The 24,399-nt window shown below is 38.4% G+C and overlaps 1 protein-coding gene across 1 annotated transcript in view; it reads right to left on the bottom strand.

The window, feature by feature from the left end:
* Positions 1-18,592, bottom strand: part of TM9SF2 (transmembrane 9 superfamily member 2) — a 51,634-nt gene extending 33,042 nt beyond the window's left edge. Inside the window, exons 1-3 of the mRNA XM_019756917.2 lie at positions 18,229-18,592; positions 6,259-6,326; positions 4,494-4,587 (exon numbers count right to left, since the gene is read on the bottom strand). Coding sequence (XP_019612476.1) covers positions 4,494-4,587; positions 6,259-6,326; positions 18,229-18,399 — 333 coding nt within the window. The 5' untranslated portion in view covers positions 18,400-18,592. The remainder of the gene's footprint in view (positions 1-4,493; positions 4,588-6,258; positions 6,327-18,228) is intronic.
* Between the last annotated feature and the right edge of the window lie 5,807 nt (positions 18,593-24,399).

Genomic DNA, 24,399 nt, shown 5'->3' with positions numbered 1-24,399 from the left:
AGCAGTCTCTCCATAATAATGTCTCCTGACAATATTTTGGAAATTATGGATTTAAAGGCTTTCTAGTAACAAGCAGACAAGTTTTTATGTCCATATTCATTTGGTGAACATTTGTTAAGTGCCCCTTACATGCCAAATGATGGAGATTCAGCAGTGAATAACACATACTGTGATGATACAAGTAATCAAATTTAGATGCCTAAAATCAGAGTAAATGCGACTTCTTTTTATTCACATTTGAAGTAATTGTCAATTTTCAGGATTTAATAATAAAGTAGAAACAAACAGTAAAGTTGAAACAAAAATTGATTTATTTTTTTAAACCAAATTTTAAAAACTAAGGATTCTTGCAATTTTGGAGTCTAGGACTTATTTCATGTGTATAATAATAATGATATTCACAACATATTATATAATGTACGTTTACTTTATCAAAACCCATTTATATCTTAATATAAAAAATATTTCCTAGTGTTCTGAAGGCTGTAATTTACTAAACTATCTGTAGTCTGTAATTATACACTTCTTAATAAATTTGAAATTCATTACCCAGGGTAAAATAAAAAGCCAATGGGCATATGTTTCACTTCTACTAGTCCATTCTTTTGTACATTATTAAAATCCCTAAGCCAGTTTCTGTGCATCAGCTGCGGAACGTTTCAAGTGCAGCCCACTGCTGCCACCTGTCAGCCAAGAGTTTGGTTCTGGCTGCACTGCTACTTCTGTTCACTACAGCAATATTTGTGCAATTATTTAATATTTTTAACCTCATATAAACCTTGTAGGTCCCCTTTTAAAGAGTGGAAATTAAAGAACAAAAGTACACATACGAAGGAATCAGAGAGATAGTGTCAAATTAAGCAGAAATAGACATTGTTACACCAAAAGCGGCAAATCTTCCACCTCAATCCAGTGCTCACTGGGTTTACGCAAGTCCATTGTGTGTTCAATTGTAAGGACAACAGCAAGCCTAAAGATAACGTTTAATCACAACACACACTTCCTTGTCACCACATGCAATCCTCCCAATAACCCTAAGAGGCAGTTTCCTTACGGAGGCTTCCTCGTCATCCCGACCTATTAAACAAGTGTCCCAAGGCTCAGTCCTTGGAGTTTTCTCTTCACTATCTATACCCACTCTCTTAAGGGTCTCATCAATTCCTGGCTTTACATATCATCTACACACTGATGATTCTCAAATATATCCATCTAGGGCTGAACCTCTCCTCCAAACTCCAGACACATATATTCAACTGTTAACTCAACATCCCTTACTTGACGCCTAACAGACACCTCACACTTACCATGTCCCAAACTAACTCTTCCCACAGATTTTCCCATCTTAAAAAACAGATATTCCATACTCCACATCCCATCCCTCAGCAAGTTTTGGTGACCCCACCTTCAAAGTATAGCCAGTTTCTGAGGTTCTGACCACTTCACACCCCCTACTCCCCACCCCCATGGTCTGAGTCACTATCAGGCCATACTTATCTCAAATGATTCCAAGAGCCTCCCTAATGGGTCAGATCTCCCAGCTTCTCCCCTACTCTTTCACGGTCCATCCTCAGCACAGCAACCCTGGTGATTCTGTTAAAATCTAAGCCTACTCATAATTCTCCACTAACCATCTCACTCAGATGTACAGGCCAAAGTCTTTACAGTGGCTTATGAATCACTATATGATGTGGTCCCGTTACTTCTTTGCCATCATTTCCTACTGTTCTCTATCCTGCTCACCTGTTCGAGTTGAGCCAACTTTTTTCTGTGCCTTGAATATGCCAGGCAAGCTCACATCTTGGCACTCTGACATTTGCTGCTCTCTTTACGCAGAACATGTTCTTCTCACTCACATGGCACACTCCCCTTCCTTGCTTCGGGGCTTTTGCTCAAATGTCACTTTCTCAGTGAGACTTTCTCCATCTATTTAAACCTACAATGTCTCCAACCACCTTCCCTGATTTGTTTTCAATAGTTTTTACATGAGCAATTGATACACTATATATTTTAGTAATTATTTTTTCTTTCTCTTCATCAGAAAATAAGGTCCACCAGGGCAGAGACGTCTGTCTTGTTCACTGCTGTATCCCACACCTAGCATCGTGCCTGGCACATGAAAGGCATTCAACAGGTGTGAGTCAGTGAGTGAATATGAGAGATTAGACTTGAGATGAGATTTTTATGATCCTATGAAATGTGGCTCCAGCTTCACATAACACACACAATGTCTCGTGCTGTTGTTTTTCTGACATCAACTGAAGTCATAGATAAAAGATGGCAAAACAGATTTGGGGTTCTGTTTTGTTGTTATCATTGTTTTTTACTGCAGATCTAAAATAAGGCAAAATTCTTTAAAAATATAGGACAAGAAATCAATACTGAAATCAATACTGAATAATAGCAAAAAATGTAAGTCAAAATATTGGCTTGGAAATATTTTGGCTTGAAAAAAATCTGATATCTGAGCATCATGAGCATTCCTATGCCTTGGTCTGAAGAAATGCCTGCTCTGTCTCTTTAAGCATAGGGATTAAATAATTTGTTTTAGCACAGCTCTTGATCCCAAAAAATTCTAGGAAACTCATGGAAAACATTAGGTGCACACCTTCCTCCATTTTAAAATACTCCTCTGTTGTTAATACAAAATTATATCTGAAAAGCCACAGGCCTAAAAGAAGGGTCTTTTACATAAGCAAGGCATAATCTTCACATGTAAATAAATGTACCCTGAGTAGGATCTTACGAAGGAAGTAATTTGCCTTTAAAGTCTGCCCCAAAGGAACAAAACTTCTCCGGGGTCTGAATATTTTGCTAGCCTTCCCTCTGTTTACTGCTGTTAAGGGCTGTTTACTACTAGAGACTCATGCTGTCTCTCAAGGTCACTGCAGGTGTTATTAATGCGCTTCCCTCTTCCATTATTTCTCAAGGCCAAGGAATAAACAGAAAGATGAGGCTGAGAGACCTCATGAACATTTTAAGTTAATTGTATAGTTTAATAAATACGTCTGAAAATCACCCTCTGCTATAAAAAGAATGCAATAACTTCCAAAGTAGTCTTTCAAAATATTACATCAGGGAGATGTCACACAAATATGCTTGCCCTACTCACCACTACCAATGTCCATAAATTTTCAATGACAATAGATTTGAATTCCTCCTTTCCCAGTGACTTTATCCCATTAGACTTCAAATCTATTGTCACTGAAAAATTTTTTACATTACTGGTCTCTTTAGGGTGGAAAATCTCAAGTTAGAATATTTTAAGAGGACACACTTATGGTTGAAAACTATAAACTTGTAGTGGATTGTACTTGCACAATTATGTGTCTTTTCTCCCACTGCTTCACAGTGTAATTCTGTGCTGGAGGAAGAAGGCTAGTGGGCCTAATCTCGGCTTGGACATTTGCTGGACAGATGCTTAATGTAATCAAGTGCCAAGGGAGATAAATAAGGATGATTAGTGAGAAATTAGGGAAGGCAGGTAACCATGCGGTCAGGCCATAGAAGAGAAGGATGTGAAATCAAGAGAGGGAGCTATTAGGCTGGGGAATAAAACTTGGGGTCAAGCCATTAAAAGGAGTGCTCATGTGGACAGATGCCAAAGTAGAGAGTTGAAGGAAAAATGTAGTTTAGAATATGTTAAAACAATAAATCTAATTTTATTTACATATGCTTTTAAGTGCATGGAAAATGTCAGGAAAGATGAACGACAAACTGTGATGTGCTACTGAGTGGGAGGTGGAGAGAGACTTAGTTTTCATTTTATATTCTTCTGCGCTCTTTAATTTTTTTATGCGGGGATATATTATTATTATAAACTAGTTAAATTTTCCTGAAAGGGAGAGACCATTATTCTTCGTGCAGGAGAGCAGATATAAAATGAACAGGGGACTGTGCAATGCAGAAGGATAACGGGCTTAAAAGATACTAGATTTAAAAGGTAGAATCATTTTGGGTGATGATGAAGAACACATATTGAAGAGAATATTTTATATTGTGCTTCGACTGGTTTAACTGATGTCATAAAAATATATCAAAGATGTTCCAAATACACTTTTAATGGTTGAAACAGAGAGGTTAGCTTCCCAGAAACCCAATGAGGGAGTCCAAGGAGCGCGGTATTTGCTAACAGTAGAAAGTCTATGGACACTGCTCCGAAAGAGGGGGGGAAAGAGGGGGAGTAGCTGGGGCGACTTCTCAGGACCCAGGGCTTCCAGGTCCCTGCGTAAGGTGAGGCCGGGGGTCTGAGCACTGTCCGTAGGCTACTACTTTATCGTTTATAACACTGGTTGTATGAATGCTCGTTAAGACAAACTTATCCATGACATATCATGAGAAGGGGAGGGATCCTTCCAAACTGAAACTTTAAGAAACTATTCCTGGATGCAAAAGAGAAATGAATTCCTCCTTAGCTAGGAGGACCAAGTTATCTCAGGATTTTCTGTAAGGAAAAAAAAAAAGCAACTACATAACATATAATACTGAATACAAACCTTATATGGTGAAGGTTCAATTCTTTCCCCGAACAATACCTGACCAAGATTTTCAGATGGGCGTTTTCCTTCAGATGCTTGGCAAAAATCAAACCTGGGGGAAAGAATATTTAAATTTTTAAACACAAAAGGAAGCAATGAAATAGCACACCCCTAGGAAATCTTGAGGGCAGATTAGGTACTGATCATTCCAGAAGCTCCATTAGATGAGTAAGAAATACATTCATACTCCCAGTTCCATGTACCCCAAAACAAAAAAACATGAAACATCTAAAAATTATGTCTTAGAATACTTTGATTTCGAAATAATACTCTTAATTTTATATACTTATTTCCTTTTGTTATAGCTTTCCAATCCAAATCTTTACTTAATATTGATCACATGATATTTTAAGAAGATGTGTCAATATTCCCCGGGTTTCTGCCTCATCCTGACACACTGGCCAACACATCCCAAAATGAGAAGCATGGCTAGACAGATCCTCTGAGAATAGAACTGTGGAAAAGTCATCACTAGCCAGCTGTAAGCTTAGCTCTGTGTTGTTACTTCCTTGTGTTACTAACCTGATTTTAACAAAGTTTTGTTTTAACAATTACAGCCTACTTTTCAGCTCCATGGCAGAAAATTAAAGGACAGTTCTGTGTTCACCTTGGAATGATATGGGAGTACTTGAGACCAGCACAGTGATGGCTGCAGATCAGTTAGATTCCTAGAGGAAGATGAATCTTGGGTGATTAAAAAAACGTAGGGCTGGGAAGGCCCAAATGAAAACTATCTACTGCTTGTAAAAGAGCCATTGAATTTTCCCAGGAATAGCCACAAAGACTTAAGAAGAAATGTTTGTTTATATAATAAAACAAAACCCAGAAAAGCAGTCTCCAACAGTTATATATAAATTATGTTTCATCCATTTATGAATTTTGTATTCTCTCCTCATACATATTTAGGCATATAGATTCTTAAAGGATAGTGTGACTTTTTTGTGTGTGCCTTTTTCCTACAGTAAACACGTATTTTCTTTCAAAACTCTTAGCTACCAGAGAAATTTAGAAGCCAACTAAAATTTAACAACTATGTTTTACACCCAATATGGTACACAATGGTCAAATGAATAAAGGATATTCAGATAGCATTTTTATAAAATCAAAAGATGGATGTAATCAGATGCTCATAAATAGTGAAACAAATTACACATGGACTCTAACCAATCTCTACAAAGGAATAATAAACTACTACTAAAAAGACTGAGGTAGTTGTGTATTAACATGGAAGGATGCCCATAACAGACAAAGTGAGAAAAACAAAGTGCAAATCAAATACAATAATCTGAACCTACTTTTGTTTAAAACAAAAACATACAAATGTGATTATATACATTAGCATATGCAGAGAAAAAATGTGGAGCAGACATTAAAGTAATTATTTTTGGGGAGTGATTATGTGGGACTTAAAGATTTTGTTTAAAAATTTGTGGGGTTTTTTATTATTAAAAAATTTAAAGAAAACAAAATGACTCTTTGTCCAGTCAGATGAAAAAGGAAATCCATTCTTTCAGTTGGTGCTTCTGTTGTACTGCAAAGTGACATAAAAAGATCACATTTCACATTTTAATAATAAAAAATACCCATTTAAAAATGTTTTCAAGCCCTGTACATTTTTTAATGCATGTGAATTTATCCACAACTGTGGAAAAAATAAAGTTCTAAATGTATAAAATCCTGATGAGTCACAAAATTTTATATAAAAACCGATCTGAAAACTTACGCTGTATATTCATAAGGAAGAACAGATTCCACTGAGTCAAGCCTGTTCACGAACAGTTCTATTTCAGACTGAAAATAAGGAAACAGAATTAGAAGATAAACAACTGAAGATCAAACCTTAAGTCATACTTAGAATTGAAAAAGAATTTGACATGTTTGAAACGTGAAATTTCATGATATCTAACCTACTTTAAACAAATGTTTTACAAATCCATTCACTGAGTATGATTTATATGCACTTAAATTACACCAAAATAACTGTCAGAGATGCAAATGTCTCCAGTATTTTCTAAACATCTTTTAAGTTCTAAATTTTCTAAAAAATTAAACAAGATATTTTAAATAATAATTCATCACATCAATGTAGATGCTGTTTTTAAAAACCTGGTTTTTAAACTCAGTATTTCATTCTGCAGCACAAAATAATTTTTATTTTTTCAATAATATTTTAAAGCATTCTCACAGCAATCAAGAAATGCTCCCAAGTAGGTAAGAAATTTCTAGATCAACTGTACTAGAAATACAGTCCCATGCGCTGTGTACCACTCCTAAGCAGACAGGACATGGACAATGACAGGATGCTCTAACTTTGGAGGACTGATTTGAACAGTTTGAGACTGCCGAACTACACGGTAGTAACAGCGAAGAAATTCACAAGACCAGATCAAGTTCAATAACGGGGGGGGGGGGAGCTGTTATCAACTTCCTAGGATATATGGGCTAATTTAAAGAAGCACCTTCCTGCTGAAGCTCCTAAAATTTCTCCAAGGTGTAAATGAAATTCCATAGGACCTAAAACATAACCCACTCTCTCCGTAGGGCTCACTGCTATTCATGACAGAATTCTTTAGGTGCAGAAGCCAGTAAGTAATTGGTGTGCCCTGAACTACTTTTTGGTGCTAATGAAAAACAACTAAATAGGAGCTGTTTACATGGGCACAAGTTATTTGTATACAGTTAGCTTGCTATGGCTGCCTCTGGAGTCTGTGATCGTAAGACTCCATGGAATGGCATAAAGCCACATTTGTCATTTTGATCTCATTCACTAGTGCTGTCAGCAGTCCTGTATACTTGTTAGTATCCCAAAAGCAAGACAACATGCTTGATGTACAACAAACTACTAATACACTGCCATTGGAAAAGCAGCAAAACATAGCAGGCAAAAGTGCAGACTCTGGGGACAGTTCGCCTGGGTTCAAATCCCAGTTCTACTACTTACTACTTGTGTGACTTTGGCCAAGTTATTTAATATCTCAGTTTCCTCATGGGTGCTTGTTTCCTTATCAGTAAAATGGGGATAACAGTATTTTCCTCATGGGGCACTGACGAGTTGATACTTATAAAATACTTCTTAAATGAATAAAACCAAATAAATTTGATGATATTCAGAACTGGAAATGGCCTAGGCTACCCTGCTTATCTTCTAAAATGATCATCCAATATTCATGTTATAAGATGGAAGAAAAGACACTAGCTTTTGTATGTAGTACTGAAAACAGTATCATATGCAAACCCTAAAATTCTACTCAAATGAAATGACAACTCAATGGCAACACTATCTCAAACACAAAAAAACTGTGTCTCCTTGCACAAAATACTCAAGACTACGTTACTGATCACTTTAACTAAAAAGATAATGGGATTTGACATTTAAGCATTACAGCCTGCTTAAATACACATGTATGTATAACAGCTGTGAAGGCAAAATTCAACTTAATGGCCTACTCTGCCAAAATAATGTTCACTACTTATAATTTTCACTGCTATGAAGACACATCAGACTCCAAACACTCTTTTTAATATATTTTAATGAAGACTGTAGGCTCCTCTAAGCTAATCCACGTCACATCTCTAGATTTCTTTTTAAAAGGAATGTCGCTATTATATTCAACACAGCTTTCTAGGTTTTGAGTTTCAAAATCTGTACAGCCCATTTTCAGCACATAAGCTAAATTCAGCACATAAGCTAAATCCCATGTGCTACCATTAAGCATATTCCTGACTCTCAACTTTGTTCAGTACAAAGTGATTAAGACCAGGGACTCTGAGCTAGGCTGTCTGGGTTTAAATCCTGACTCAGACATTTACTAGCTGTAAATCCTGGGCAAGTTTCTTCACTTTGCTGTGTCTTGGTTTTTTCATTAGGTTGGTGCAAAACTAATTGCGGTTTTTGCAATTATTTTTAACCTTTTAAACCGCAATTACTTTTGCACCAACTTAACAGAATGGAGGTAATACTAATCCCTGCTTCATGTGGTTTTTGAGAAGATTCAAGAACAATACCTAGCACAAAGTACTACGTAAGTATTTACTATTATGCAGCGATGTCCAACAGAACGTTAAGCAATGATGGAAATATGCATTATCTGCGCTGTCAAACAGAGTAGCCACTAGCCACACACGGCAAACGGGGAGTCAGTGTGGTTGAAGAACTGCATTTAAATTTTTATTTAATTTTAATTATATTTTAATAGTCACAGGAGGCTAATGGCTTCAGTATTAGCACCATTAACAGAAAATAATAAAATGCTGCTTAGTACCATTTATATACCCTCTTCATACACTTAACATTTTTACTCTAGTCACTACAATCTTTTCTTTACCTGGAAAAATAACTCTAATGTTGTTTGTTAGTCTATTCCAGGGGTCGGCAAACTTGTTCTTAAAGGGCCAGGGAGTAAATATTTTAGGCTTTGCTACTGCAGTGCAAAAGCAGCCATACGGTACATAAGAACAAGCACAAGAGCAGCCCAATAAAACTTTACTTATGGGCACTGAAATTTGATTTTCACTCACCACTAAATATTATTCTTCTTTGAACTTTTTTTCCAATCACTTAAAAATGTAAACAAGTCTTAGCTCAAGGACCCTACAAAAACAGGCAGCAAGCTGGACTTGATTCCTAGTTCATCCCTGAGCTCGGTTTTCTAGGTATTTTTCAATGCTCTCTAAAGTCAATGTTTTTTAAAGTTTCTAAAAGTTCTTTAGGTTCTTAGAGAACCTAAAACAGGGCACAGGATTCAAAGAGCTGATGCTAGCAAAAAATTTTAGGACACTGTTCAAGGGCATATAAATTCAAGGTAAAAGTTTCTTCCATTTCAACCCAATGGATGAGGCAAGAATTTCTGCTCAGCCTGTGATGTTCTCTCTGAAGTTTCATGGTACATTTTTTGGCCACAGGATTATAAGACCAAGAGAGAAAACCCTATTCTCATTTTTTTTGACTTCTCTCATATCTCCTCTGAGTTTTAATATTTCAAAACGGAAAAGTCTTAATCTTTCGAATCACCTGTCTCCTTGATCACGCCGGCTGCTTTTCTCAGGACCTTGCCCTACACTCGTATCTTTCTTAAAAAGTATGTCATGGAGAATTACAGGCAAAATTCAAGGTTTAGACATCAAGTTTCATACAACATGACATTGTTACTTTTCATTAGCTCTTCTGGCCATAAACATCATTCTTCAATGATACGCTTCACCTCTTTCCTATGTTCTGTAACTGATGATGGATGAGCTTCGAGCTCAGCATCTCAAAAATGTAATTTTTTTCTTTTTCAAATATATTTTCTAAACTTGTCTATGACCAAATTACCTTATTACTTTTTGCTCTCTCATATAACTTTAAGAGAGCTTCTGGAAATATATTCCCTTGGCTTTACTTTGTGTTACACATGGGAGCTTAATACTATTATGTATACGTTGGTGCAAAAGTAACCGTGGTTTTTGCAATTATTTTTAACCTTTTAAACTGCAATTACTTTTGCACCAACCTAATATATGAAACATTTCACATTCATTCTCTGCTAAATTTAAGATCCAAATGAGCCTCAAGCACCTCTCCTGGAAGTCTGTCTTCACTTTTACTATCCCCCATGGATCTATTCTTTAACCCACTCTGACCTTAAGCTAACCAACACCACTTTAAATTCCAATTTAACCTTTTTAAAAAACAATATTGTCAAAATGTTAGAAGTCAAACTCACCGGTTCCCTCTAGGTCTACTGTAAGCCTTTGAATAACTCTATGTGCCAGGAAAACTTCTCTTCCAGAAACCAGTCTTTTGTTTATATAATTTAGTATCATTGTAACTGATCATACCACACTTTACTCCATGTCAGTCAATAGCCCGAAGATTCGTAACACCCTTTCCCTCCGTTTTCTTACTTGCATATTATTAGTTTTTAGCCATCTTCTTGGCATTTTATCCACTATCAAGTCCCCCTTAAATTTACCTTATATAACAACTTTTCCTGACCTGGTGAAGCAACTTCAAACTCTACTTTTAGTAGCAAAGGTGTTAACAACGCCACAAAACAAACATATATTTTGGCCTTACTTTGTGCTTTATAAGGATGTCCACAAATATCAAGGGCTGTCCATAGAATTATCCAACATTGAACCCCCCCCAAAAAAGAAAACCCCAAGAAACAATTGTTACAAACCTTTCACCTAAGACAAAATGAATTTTCACACACAGCACGGAACTAGGGAACGCGACTTCAGGGTGGAGACAGCACTGAGCAGACTGCGGGGCTCACAGCGAATACCAGGTCTACTCTTGATACAGCTGAGCTCTTACACAAGTAATAATTTTAATGTGAGAAATGAATAAGATAATAATAAAACAGAAAACACAGAAGCTGGTCCACAGGTGGTAGGCAATGGCTGTTAAGTTAAATGACTAAATAAACGTAGCCATTATTGTCTATTATTTTAGAGAAACTGGACATTCCTGAATCTGAATATGTATCAGTACAAGAATAACCTTGAGGGTTCTGTGAGCAGCGCTCCCTCCTCCCCTTCCATGAAAGGGCACTAAGACAGCAAGCCTTCTGATCTACTGTCTATGCCTATTCATTACTCCCTTCTTAGCTATTCGTCTAGGGAAGGGGAAGAGAATAATTATCAAGTACAATTCTCATAACAACCTATGAGCTAGGGATTACTTGCTGTACTTTAAGACAAAGAAACAAGTTAAAAAACTGGACTGCTGCTTCACAAAAAGTAAATTCAACTTTTGCTACCATCACTTTTAATTTCTGCTGTTCTCAGTCTTCCACTTTTCTCCCTTCTTATCTCTTCTGACACTTTTCCACAGTTACTTTTAGAGGAAGGTTAGTTTATCATTGATATCACCACTAAATTACGGACCTTTTCCTGATGTTCAGTGAACTAATCAAAACACACTGTGGAGTCAGTTCATCTTGGCTATTTCTGTAGCACTTCATTCATTCTTCGTTTTTTAAATTTGTGAAAATCTAAAAATTTAAGAATCGTATCACTTAAAACATGCTAAGAAGTGTAAATTAAAATTAACGATACCTTTAACATAGAATAGAGCAATTTACATTTGTAAGTATGCTACATTTACAATACTCAATTTAAAATATTGATCCTCTAGTGAAATAAGGAAATTTTCATAAGTATCGTAAGAATGAGATACTCGTAGTAATATGGCAGTAGAACAAATGTTAAAAATTGAGAGAAAGGAGAAAGGAAATGCTACTGCTAATGAGTTTATGTGGTTTTGAGGAAAGGCAAAAGTACACTAGACATCATGGCACTCACCCCTAAAAAACAGAAATACGAGTACATACACAGATAAAACAAATAGGGAAAAATATAAACAACTGTTGGCTCTAGGGGGTCTCGGTGGATATATGGGTGATAATTATACTATTCTTTCAAATGTTATGAATTTTGAAAATTGTCACAGTAAGAGTTGGAAAAAGAAAAGGCTTTAAAATTAAGAGCACACTTTAGTCTTAGGAAGTGACAGAAGCCAAATCAAAGCAGTAAGAAATAAAGATAAAAGAGTAAAATTTAGAGTGGCAAACATGTTCAAGAAGCAGGGAAGATGACTTCAAAAGAAGTATTAAGTAGGGGAAAACTGTAGAATTTGCAATGTGTGTGAAAACTGAGGAACAGTAACAATAACAAATGCTGAAAAACCAGGAGAAATTAATTCAATTATCATATTTATTTAATACCCACACTAGACATTGTAATATAATACAAAACACATCAACACTCGTCTTCGAAGAATTTATAATTCAGATGAGGGAAAAAAGTGACAAAGCTGTTTATATGTTCTTGGGGCACCTACTAAATCTCTGCGGGATTTAATTTTCTTATCATTAAAATAGCAATGTGCTAAAAGAGGACTGACAGTACTTGATTAATTTTAAGGTCACTTCCCACTCTAAACATCTTTATTCCCCACCCAAAAGTTAATTAAGTGCATCTTCATCTGGAAATCTACCTTAAATACAGACAGCCAACCCCAAAATATCACTGACATAACTTGCAAGTGCCTTGAAGATTACTTAGTTTCTTCACATCCCCACTTTCAAAATGTCCCAAAGTTATTACAAGCATGAAAAGTTGTTGCAACATTGAACGTTTTATGGAAGTTACACATAAATCTTAAAGCAAGACTATAAATTCTAAAGAAAGGTTTATACAAAAAGACTGATTACAATCCACCATAAGAAATTTTTAATGGAAATGGTTTAGAGTTCTATGGTCTCCATTCTAAATCCTTCTCCTCCCAAGTGCACAATTTTATTTCTAGTCCTAATCCACCCATTTTACATCTGATCCTCAGCTTTGGTCACAACTACACTCTGTTTTATTGCTTTAAGGTACACAGGCCATGTCACAGGGCTACCTTTTTTCCTATTTCCTCATTCCTTTGTTTCCGCTTTTATTATACTACCCTGGCTGCCCTGCCATCGGTCTCCCCCCACACCTACTTTTGGTTTTCAAGGCGGAAAGAAATCTCTGTGAAGAAATGTGACTCTGTACAAGGATCAAGGCAAATGACAAGTGACAAAAGGGTCTGAGATACCAAGGCAGAGCCACAAAAAAGAAAAACTATGAAAGCTTTAACTGTTAAATACTGGAGAAGTCCACAGAGGCAAAAATTCTGAAGAACGGAAATCTTAACGCAGACATAGTAAAAATGCTGGTACACACAAATGGACGTTCATGAGCTTCGAGTTATTTGACGAGCAATGCCCAGAAACTAATCTCCTAGATGCTAAGGTTCTTCCTCTCCCCACCCCACTGAAAAATAAAATTTTAATTTTAGACTCTATCAAAGAAAAGAATATATAATCTGACTACTTAAAAATCGATTCCACAGGCAAAGAGCTTTTTGTTGAGAACTGTATTGCTTGTGGAAGGCCCGGACTAGGAGCAGCAGGGATTTCCAGAGTAAGGCAGGAGGAGGAGAGGGCTCCGCGTGGAGCTTACAGCAGTGCTCCCATGGGAAGAGCCCAGACTTGGGATTCACACGCTGGGTTTGCACCTTGGATTCACTACTTACAGGCGATGTACTCTTCAGAGAGTTACTATGTCTTACCCAACTTCAGTTTTCCCAACTAAAAATCACAGGTTTGTTCTCAGGATTAATGATACAATTACCATTAATAATAATAAAGACTACAGTTGTGTTACTTTGTGTGTGCCAGGTATATAATAATAGCAAAAGGCAATAAATAGGTTTGAAAGTTGAGACTAAGAAGAGCAAAGAAAATTATTTACAAATTTCCTCCAAAGGCTTTCATGGATACTTAATTTTAATGGCAACAGAGAATCACCTTGTAGAACACATTTAAAGTAGCTACAATTAACTGTAACACTTACTGAGAAGACACTGACAGAAAACTGCCAAGACCAGGAACTGGGTTCTTAAGGCTAACAGTACAGGCCAGTCTCTGGAACTCACTTGTGTCTGCGCGAGTGCGGGGAGGGTGTGGGGTCTGTGGCTTTGTTTCCGATGTTCAAGTCTACACCTTTGGAAGGGCTTCCTTCTGTGCAGAGCCAAAGGCAGCAAGACACTATTTTATCCGTATCAACCTTGCTTGCTTTCCCAATCCTAGTGCTCAGATCACCAGTATGAAGAATAAGTTTTAAAATAATTTTGTTCAAAATTTTTATTTCTGAAAGCAAACTTTCTAACTCAGCTCCATGTACTTTTTCACCAGAAGGAAGAACAACAGTCGGAATATGAATTTATCACAGTCAAAGTCATTCTTTCTAACGCCAGATTTCATACTTGAAATAATACCAGTAACCCACACACCATTGACTAGTTTCCAGAAGCTAAGAATCAATGCTCTATTATTCTAGAGAAAACTATGAGAATGTGACACTAAGTATCAATCAATAAATATATATGTCAATTCTATTGATAAGTACACATGTAAATTATATTTTTTCTTTAGATATTTCAAAATCTTCAAACTATTTCTATGGTAAAATGAAAACAGGTAGATATACATTCATACTTGTGTCTGTTCAGAGCAACTTTTAGAACTGTTTTCTTAAATTTGACTTATTCCATATTTATAGGAAACTGCTCCCCAAATAATAGACACGCCACTTATTGAAAGCTGCTAAAAATAAATGCCAAGAAAGTTAAGTTTAAAAGTATGATTCTGATTAAGTTTCCCTTTTGTCAAAAAGTTGTTAAACTAATTTATTTAAATATTTTTTTCTTTTTTTAAACCACTCGTGGATCTGTTTGGTCATTTTTCCTTACTGCACAGGAAAACCTTAATCTTTCATCTAAGAACATGATCTATACACATCAAACAATTAAAGAGTGGCAGATATTTTATAGAGTTTAGTTGTTAAGTTTGAATTCATGTTGACAAACCAGTAATTACTTGAAATTTAAAAGCAGCAAGGGTAAACTGCTCTATAGTTTTCAGCTATTAGCTATCAGAATGCCACTGAGCACTCTTAACACTCAATCTAAAGCTAAACAGCATGTGGTAACTAACTGAAATTGACAAAACTTTTACAAAGTAAATGAGAACTGCACATTTTACCCTGTGAAGATCTATTCCTAACTAATCAGAGCTTTATCCTACTTATTGCAGTCAACTTATTGTTCCTCGATTTTAAGAAAGTAAAATGGATTCTAGAGGAAAGGGATACTATGGTTCAATCCTTTATCATTATGGTTTCAAAAACTAATAAGGCAAATAAAAGAAAAAAAATTAAAAGACAGAGAAACCTCAATATCAATGAAAGTAATGCAGCATTAAAAAATGTCTTATGTACCATCACATAACTATTAAATCGATAAATAAAAGTTATAAAATATTGTGGAGACACGGAATCATTTAGCTAACGGTGTTGTAAATAAAACCTAATTCTTGAAAGAACCCTGGCAATATTATCTAAAGCTTCCTGCCTTTGACCTAGTAATTCTATATTTGGGAATATGTGAGTAATTCCTGCTAAATACATTCTAGCAAAGCTATTTATAATAGAGAAAAATTGGGATCAATCCAAATGCTCTATAAGCAAGAAATGGTTAAACAAACCATACATAGCACAGTAACAGAATGAAATACTATACAGTCAATAAAAACCAATGAGAATGTTCACAATGTTGATATTCAAATGTACATGTAATGATAGCAAGTTAAAAGAACAAAAGTTAACTCACAGAACATAGTCAGAGCACTTATGACGGCTAACAAAGATCATAAATGGAAGTCAGGGCAATATTAATATAATTTTATGTTCACTGAACTTTGTCCCTCTGCCAGTGAACTGAACGTAAAATATTTTCAGCTAAATGCAGGACATGCACGTTACAGTACATAAATTACACGTATGCTGAAGATATCCATACTCATTTCATCTCTACACTTATATGTTACAATATCACAATGATGTTAAATACTGTACTTTTCCGCTAAGAAATGCAAAATATCTTTAAAGGGGACTATATAATAAGCAAATACGATTATCCCTATTTACAGATGGAAAAACCGATGGAAATGATCAATGATCTACCCAATTCATCCAACTCCTGATTCCCTACTCCAACAGCATCTTCCAGAAATAATTATTCCCATTTCACAACTCCCATTCTTAACTTTTAAAATAAGTCCCTTCAGCTTTTCTGAATAGCGTACACAAGACTGTCCTTCTTAACAGATATGGAATGGATGAGGAAAAAAACTGTTAAAACCCTGATTGAAGCATGAAATTTTAAACTGTTTTTAAACTGTTTACTGTTTTCCTCCTTTGAGAGGCAAAGAGAATACATATTAACATTTACTTCAAACTCCCTACACCAGTTAGTCATATTGTAGGAAAAAACAAAACTGTAGGAAAAAACAAAAACTCCTAAAAGTACATCTTACTTCTCATCAGAGTTGTTTCCATTGACCAAGATGTGAAAGCAACTGGCAACAAAGATGAAATCCAAACATTTGGGAGAAACGATGTACCTTTGAAAATTAAAAATCCAAAAGGACCCTCTGAAATTAACCAAAAGGTAACTGAAAAGTACTACTTAAAGAAAAACCTGAGGAGAAAACAAAAATCATCTAACTGGCAGACCATCTGTAAATTTCTCTCATAATATTTTAAGTTCTTCTCAAATGTCACTTCCTTGCTGTAGCTTTCCCTGAAGACTCGATTCCACAGATGTTTCCTCATTTGTGTTTTAGAGCACTTTGGACATGCATCTTTTATAACATATCAGATTTCAATAATCTGTTCATAAACTCATGTCCTTTACTTTGAGGTTCTTAGAAGACAGGGATGCATTTTTATTTTTATTTTTTGTCTCTAAAGGCACTAGGAATACAATACACGATTGCTGTTATATTTAAAGACCAAAATCTAGGTTTTAAAGGCCGGTTACTAAAATATTTAATGGAAAAACCAGTGTGCTTGTGACACTAGCTGCCCCTTCCACCTGGAAGCACTATATTCTTTCAGTCAGAACTGAAAGCTGCTTGCACTGCAGGGTATGAGAGTTACAGTTTCAAGCGCTACTGACCTGAGTAAACCTTAAAGATCCTTAGACATTTTTAGAGATCCAAGTTTTTAAACAGAAACTGTAAAATGCTATGAAAAGTTTAATAGCTTCTTTAATGCCCTAAAATAAGCTCAAAATTAACAGCTACATAAAGCTGGCAGACATAAAATAAACACCAGCTTTAAAACAAAAATCAAACTTAGTAAATAAACCTATTTATAGATTGTAAAAGTTTGCTGAACGATTACTTGAATTGTTAAAATTATTAATGGTTTCAAAGAGATCCTCAAGCCCCAAATGTTAAGTTTCACCAACTTAGAATAACTGTGTATGTATTATAGCATATCATCATGTCCTATGCCGAATAACCTAAAACCAGGTTACTTATGTCTCTTTTACTAGCAGTTAAACTGAAAACCTTGAGTATGAAGGTCTTAAGAGATCAACGTTTTCAAGACTTGCTCTAGGAAGAAAATGCCATTTTCTCCAAGTGTTTAAAACAATCTCAGAGAAACAAAATAGTGGGATCTTATATATTTTTTGTATATTAAAAAAATTTTTTTTACACTTGAAAGCTAGAAATTACACAACTTAGAGATCCAAGTCGTTACACAACTATTAATGCGGTTCTGGGTGTTATATTTCACAAATGACTAAGTAACAGCTAAACGTGAAGTTAAAATACCGAAGTCCTGGAAACAAGCTCTCATAACCAACCAGGAGTTCCGGGAAAGTAGAATAAAACAAGGAAGCAATAAAATAAAGTTATTGGAAGACCTCCTGGTCCACATACTTGGAGTGCGTGACACGGGGCTGTGAGTGAGCACTCGCAGTAGTGGAACGCTCGCTGCTGACACGCACGCTTCCAACTCCAAGGAAGCGCCATGCACACAGACACAGTCCCTGTTCCAGGAAAACTCAACACAGTTGCTCGTGCAACCTGGCCCGCCAGACGGGAGGCGAGCCTCACCGAGGCCCACTGGGTGCGACAGAATCTACATCTCCACAAGGGCCGTTCCAGAGCCTCCGACCCACAGCCCGGCCGAGCCGAGCCGCTTCTGCAGACACTCGACCCCACTCACTGCTACGCCCCCTTCCCCTCGGACCCCAGCTTCCCGGCAGAGGGAGGTTTCCCCTTCCGACAGTGCACCCAGAGGTCCACCAGGCCTCACCCACCTTGCACTCATCGCTCTTTTTCCCTTCTTCGCAGAAGTTAACCGGCGCCAGGCCAGGCAAATAGAAAGCGGCGCCCCGACGCGGGCCCGGGGCCGCCCCCAGCAGGAGCAGCGACAGCAGCAACAACCGCGGCCACCGAGGTGGAAACAACGCCGGCTGCCTCGCGCTCATGACGGCTGGTTCCGGGAAACGGCAAACAAGCCGAGGGGGTGAAGAGGGGATGAGGGACGGGGAGGATCGGAGACTGCAAGGCCGCCCAAGCTGAGGGAGGCCAGCCCCGCGCCGGACAGTTCCGGTTGCGTTAGGAGACACCGCTGGTCCCGCAACAGAAACCGAACCGGACCTCGACGGAGCATGCGCAACGCCGCCTGCACATGCTCAGTGAGAGCGGCCGCAAGCACCCCCCCCCCAGGAGTTTCCGGGAGGGAGTGTAGGGAAATCCACTTTCCAGGTTTTCAGCCGGCTGGCTGGGTGGTTGCTGGGAGAGAGATTCCGATGCTCGCGTTCCTTTTCCAAATTCCGATCTCGAGCTCCTTTGGGGCGCCACGGAACGTCCCGCTTGCCTGGCCCCGCTGGCTTGTTGCTTTGTCTCAATTTCTCTGAAACATGTTGAAGTTTCCTCACCACGCTGCCCGCAGCCCGCCAACCCCTATTACAGAATTGGTGCTCCAAAGAGTACTTGCTGATGGAGGCGGACTTGGTGGTGATAAGAAGTTTGGTAAACTCCTGATTGAGAGCAGGATAAGGAAACAAATGGGGAGGAACTGGCCTAAATTCTCAAAGAGACAGTTACCCAGAGGTGCCTGCACAGACAGGTTCCAAGCATTGGATGCGGTGGCGCATTCTTGCGTGGGACAATGAATGCACAGAACAAACAAGACCTCTTTAAGAGTGAGTGGAAAAGCGGTGGGAGAGAAAAACGGGAGTAGGTGAATAAAAGATAGTGTTTACATTTTTTTGCAAAAGGAGACGTGGACACACCCTAGAGCTCATTGAGGAAAGTAGTCCTAGTGAAATAGAAATTTGCTATGATTATCCTTCAGCAAGTTTCTGTCACTTTTCCTGTTGAAGTGACGTCATGTCCATGACTGTATGTGCACATAGGTGTGTGTGTGTGGTGGGGTGGTGGTGTGTATTTTGTATTGATTTTCAAGGAGAAATTTGCTTTTGGTGGTTTGCACTAAGAGCTTCAGCTCTGGAACAGTAGTCATACGACCTTGAGTAGTTAATTAATCGTGACAGGTAGAGAAAACTGGGAAGCAGAGAGAAAAGAACATCCATCTTTTTAAGGTTGCTGTGAAGATTAAAATTTTTTTAAAGTATATGAAGCACTGAACACATTGCTTGGCACAGAAGAATGGCAACCATTTTTACAAAAGCCAATCTCGCAGTAGGAGTATCACTTCCCTCGCCCCCACTAGAACCCTCTCCCTCAAGCAAGTCAGGCTAAGGAAAAGGATTTCTAATATTCTGTACTTGAAGTCATGAAGATTCCCACTATAATATGAAGAAGCAGTTTCATATCAATTTAAAAAGGGGAGGAAAACTAACATTTTTGTTCACTAACACCTATGTATCTGGCACCATTAAATACTCGACCTTCACTGTCTCACTGTCTTCACCCCAATTCGTTCCTCCCCCCGTTTTTCCCACTTCAGAAAATGGCATCACGGCCTCCCTGCTTCTCAGGCCCCCAAGTTTGGAGATAACCTAAATTTCTTCCTAGCTTGGAATTGGAATAACTACTCAGCCTTTTGACATGATAGCGCCCAGAGGGAAGCACCCACAAGCCAAAATCTTAGTTGCCCAGGACCACTTAGTGTAACAGCCTCTCAGCTTCCACTCTTGGCAACTTTAAAATCTTTACATCCCTTGACAAGGGGAAAATTCTGAAATGTCTTAAATTACAGCAGGCTGGAGGGTGGCAGGAAGAGACAAGAGAAGTTAATCAGGCGGAAAACATCAAAGGACTGATAATATTCCTGAATGTATGCTGAAATTTTGAATTAACTTCCAGGTGGCTATTTCCACAATGATCTAGAGACTAGCCTACAGCTCGGTACCACGGCATCTTCCAGACTTTTGCCTACAACCAAACCAAAAGAGCAGACACTTCTTTAGGACCTACCTACCCAAGGACTAGCCCGCTTCACCTTCTCCCACCTGCTTTATCTATAGCCAGTGTAAAATTCTTCAAAACACCTTACATCTGTTTGTATCAAAAAAAGCCCCATCAATCCCAGGACAGCAGATATGTTCGTCTTTTCATCCAGCGCTGCTGCTGGTGGTTTAGACTGCGTGCCCCAGGACCCCGTCCTTTTTCTGGCAAGCATATGTCTTAATAACTCAGTCTTTCAGAAAAGCTTTTGGTGGTTAAAGAAAAAAAGTTTTTAATACCCTCAATACCATTCTTCTGCTTAACCTGACATCCCACACCTGTTTACCATCTCACTCCCCACTTATATGGGAAACTCATGGTGTAAGGACATCTCTACATCCTGTATCTCTACATCCCTGGAACCTAGAGCAGCGTCTGGCCCCCAAAGTAACCGGAAAGCACTACAGGACTGGTACTGGCCAGACCACAGAAATACTAGAACAAAATTTAGAATCGTAGGCTTTCAGCATTGATATAAACCTCAAGTTTTCCAGGCAAGGTTAACCTTCTTTTACAGAGGACGTAAGCGGTAGTGACTGCCCGCAACCACTGGGCTACTCATTGAAGTGGAGCCCACAGGGGCCTGGGAGTCCAAATGGTTCCCCAATCTTCTTCCCTCCGGAGCCCGCCGCCTGCTCAATCTTCCAAGATCAGCATCAGCCAAAACCCGGAGAAGTGGAGTCTTCCTCAATAGAAATGGTTTCTGGATTCCTGGCACAATCCGGTCCTACCAGTGCGCCGATTGCGCATGCGCAGCGGCCGCACCGCGCCGACTGCTGCCCCGCGACCTCTTTCCGGCTTCCGCCTCCCGAGTTCAGACACGTCACCCCGTGCGGCGGGCCTGGTAAGGACAGAGGACAGGGCTGGGCCGCAGGGCGGAGCGGACGCCTTACTTCCGGATCCGGCCTCTGCGGGGAGTCGCCCATCCCGCTGTTCCCTTGGTTACCTGGCGCGTGTGTCTGAGCGGAGTCCAAGGCGTGACGTAGAGAGATCGCCCCGCTTCTCACTCAGGGAACAAAAGGAAATCCTCCTGGCTTGTGGGTGCTTCCCTCTGGGCGCTGTCATGTCAAAAGGCTGAGTAGTTATTCCAATTCCAAACGAGGAAGAAATGAAGTTTTCCTTCCATCCTCCCCTAGATTGTGATGCTCCATTTCCCAAAGTACTAATTAATGCTTCTGACTCGGCTGTAAAACTTGAGAGATGATTTATTTCCTTTCCTCTGCTGCAGATAGCATTTTGCCGGCTCCTGTTTAAGATTCAACGGTATTTGTTTTCTTCGAGGCATTCCTCTCCAAAGTAATTTGGACAGCCTTTTTTGTGTGTGTGTGTTTCCCACAGCTTCGTTGTGTTTACTTTCAAATAAAAGTACAGAATGCCCAGTTAAATTCTAATTTCAGATTAACAATGAATAATATTTTAGTATATGAATGTCTCAGATATTCCATAGGACTTGCATGTGTTTTATCTGGCAACGCACTTCTACCACACGTTGCAGAAAGGGCAGCAATACTAGTTGTATGCTTGTAAATGAACGGGCTTTCAAGATTTTGTAGAAGATAAAAATCGCCTCATTGACCTTAAATTTCGGATATAAAATTGTGTTACTCCAAAGGACAAAAAATGAGTTATGCGTAGACCCCCTTCCCTCCCATGTGAACACTGCAACTTGGAAATAAAACTGGCCCTGAATAACTGGCTATTAACACACTTGGTGGTAGTTCAAAGTATCAGCGATCTTCATAAGTTTTAGGATCAAAGAATGATTCCCAGGACCACAAGACTTGGTTTGTAAGCTAAAATAGGACCAGAAGAGGGATTATTTGCACAGCAGAATCTGGAAAAATGAAAGCCACAGAGGCAAACAGTGTTACTTGGGGAAGACAATGGCCTGGCCCAAAGACTCCATATCTGCAGTGCTGCTGGTGGTGTATGTCTGTCTCTATGATGTAGCTGGACATATTCTAATCATGTACAAGCATACCTTGGATATATTGAGGGTTTGGTTCCAGACCACCCTAATAAGGCGAGTATTGTAATAAAGCAAGCTGTAATCTTTTAGCTGGTGGAGGGTTTTGCCTTCAATTTGTAAAAAAGAAAACAAAATGCAACATCTGTATAGCCAATAAAGCAAAGCGCAATAACACAGGTATGACTGTAGCCAATTCAGCTTGCTCTGAATTTATGCCTACCAACCAATTTTCTGTTTACTGTGTAGCTTGCTGTGTAGTTTCCTTATAAGGAGAGAATGTTTGCTGGATTCAAGTAGCTGGTCGCTAGGATTATTGTTATTTTAACAACTTTAATGAGCTATGATTTATATACTGTGCAGTTCACTCACTTTAAGTGTACAGTTCAATGATTATTTTTAATCAAGTTTACTGAGTTACACTGCCATCCCCATAATACAGGCTTAGAACATCATCCCTGTAAGATGACCTTTGATATTTAATCCCCTTTCTATACACAGCTCCAGGTAACCACTAATCTACTTTATATCTCTCTATATTTGCCTTTTCTGACTCCTCTTGGTTTATTTTTTAAATTAATTATATTTATTCATCAGTTTTTGTGTCTGTGGCTAATGTAAATTCACCCCAGAGTTAGATCCATCGTCACTGTTCTGGCAAGTAAGTTGTCTCAGGCTGCTGGATTGTCCAGAATTCTCCAGTGCCAATGCCCTCCAGCCAGAGACGACCAGCAACACAGCAGTCGCTGGGTTTATTACTCATCCCATTTACTACTCCTTGTTGCAGTGAGGGGGAATGCGTACCTTGGGAAACATGGGATGTCTTAGCAAGAGGATGTTAGAAAGGAACCCATTCTAGGATTCAAGTATGTGTTTGATGATTTGGGGGAGTGTTTAAAGAAGTAGAGTTTTACTCTATTGAATGCTGCCAGGAAGTGGAGGTAATTCTTAAGACTGGGTAGCTTAATAAGACTTATCTATGTAGAAGGGGGGCAGAGTAAACTGTGGCTAACATTGTAAATGTAAAACAAACAAAACCAAACCGAAAAAACAATAGCAGTCACTATTCTTAGCCAGAGTAGGGCAATGTTTGGCCATTTTGGGGTTTGGACAATGTTGAGGTTTTTGTCTGTTGTTTAGACATAATTACAGAAGGGTCATGTTTTGATCATGGTCAGAGTGGCTTTGTCTCACGTTCATGTTCTGTGAAATTGTTTATACTCAGGAAGGCCTAGGGGTGAGTACCAGGCCAGCTCCTCACACCAGGGGCTGCTTTTCCCTTTCTCACCAAGATAATGCCATCTAGTGGGCACCTTGTCTGAGTAACTGCCATAGCCAGTCACTCACTCCTCTGTATCACTACATATATTTGCCTTTTTCTTGAAACTTCTGCAAAAATATTAGGCCACTGGGTAAACTCCATTTCTTAAACTCAGATTGTGTTCATTTGTATGGGTGTTTAAATGATTCACCCTTCATTTTATAAGTGAGGCAATGAACCACAATAAGAGTACTCTGCTTTCTTTAATGCCCCTGCATCGTTTAAATGCAGTTTAGCAACCTTTGCTGTGCATATAACCACTGAAGTGTTCCTATCCAAGATGCAAGAACTCTTATGAATCAAAAATTTTTTCAAAAAGACAACTTAGTCAGAAAATGAGCAAGAGATAGATTTTGGGGAGATGGTAGAAGAGGGTAAAGAGGGTCAAATATATATGGTGATGGAAGGAGAACTGTCTCTGGGTGGTAAACACATTATGCAATATATAGATGATGTATTATGGAATTGTACACTTGAAACCTATTTGGTTTTGTTGACCATTGTCACCCCAATACATTTTAATTAAAAAAAAGATACATTACAAGAGTAGATAGCCAATGGTCAAGAAAAATGAAAACTTGTTCAACCTCATGAGGAAATTGCAAATTAAAACCTCAATAAGAGTGCTCGCTTCAGCAACACATACACTGAAACCTCAATAAGATACAGCTACACACCCAGCAGAGGAGCTAAAATTTAAAAGACTAACATTACCAAGTGTTGGCA

Source organism: Rhinolophus sinicus, linkage group LG04, assembly GCF_036562045.2.
Source record: "Rhinolophus sinicus isolate RSC01 linkage group LG04, ASM3656204v1, whole genome shotgun sequence".
Lineage (NCBI taxonomy): Eukaryota > Metazoa > Chordata > Mammalia > Chiroptera > Rhinolophidae > Rhinolophus > Rhinolophus sinicus.
This window is presented reverse-complemented; position numbering and strand designations above follow the sequence as displayed.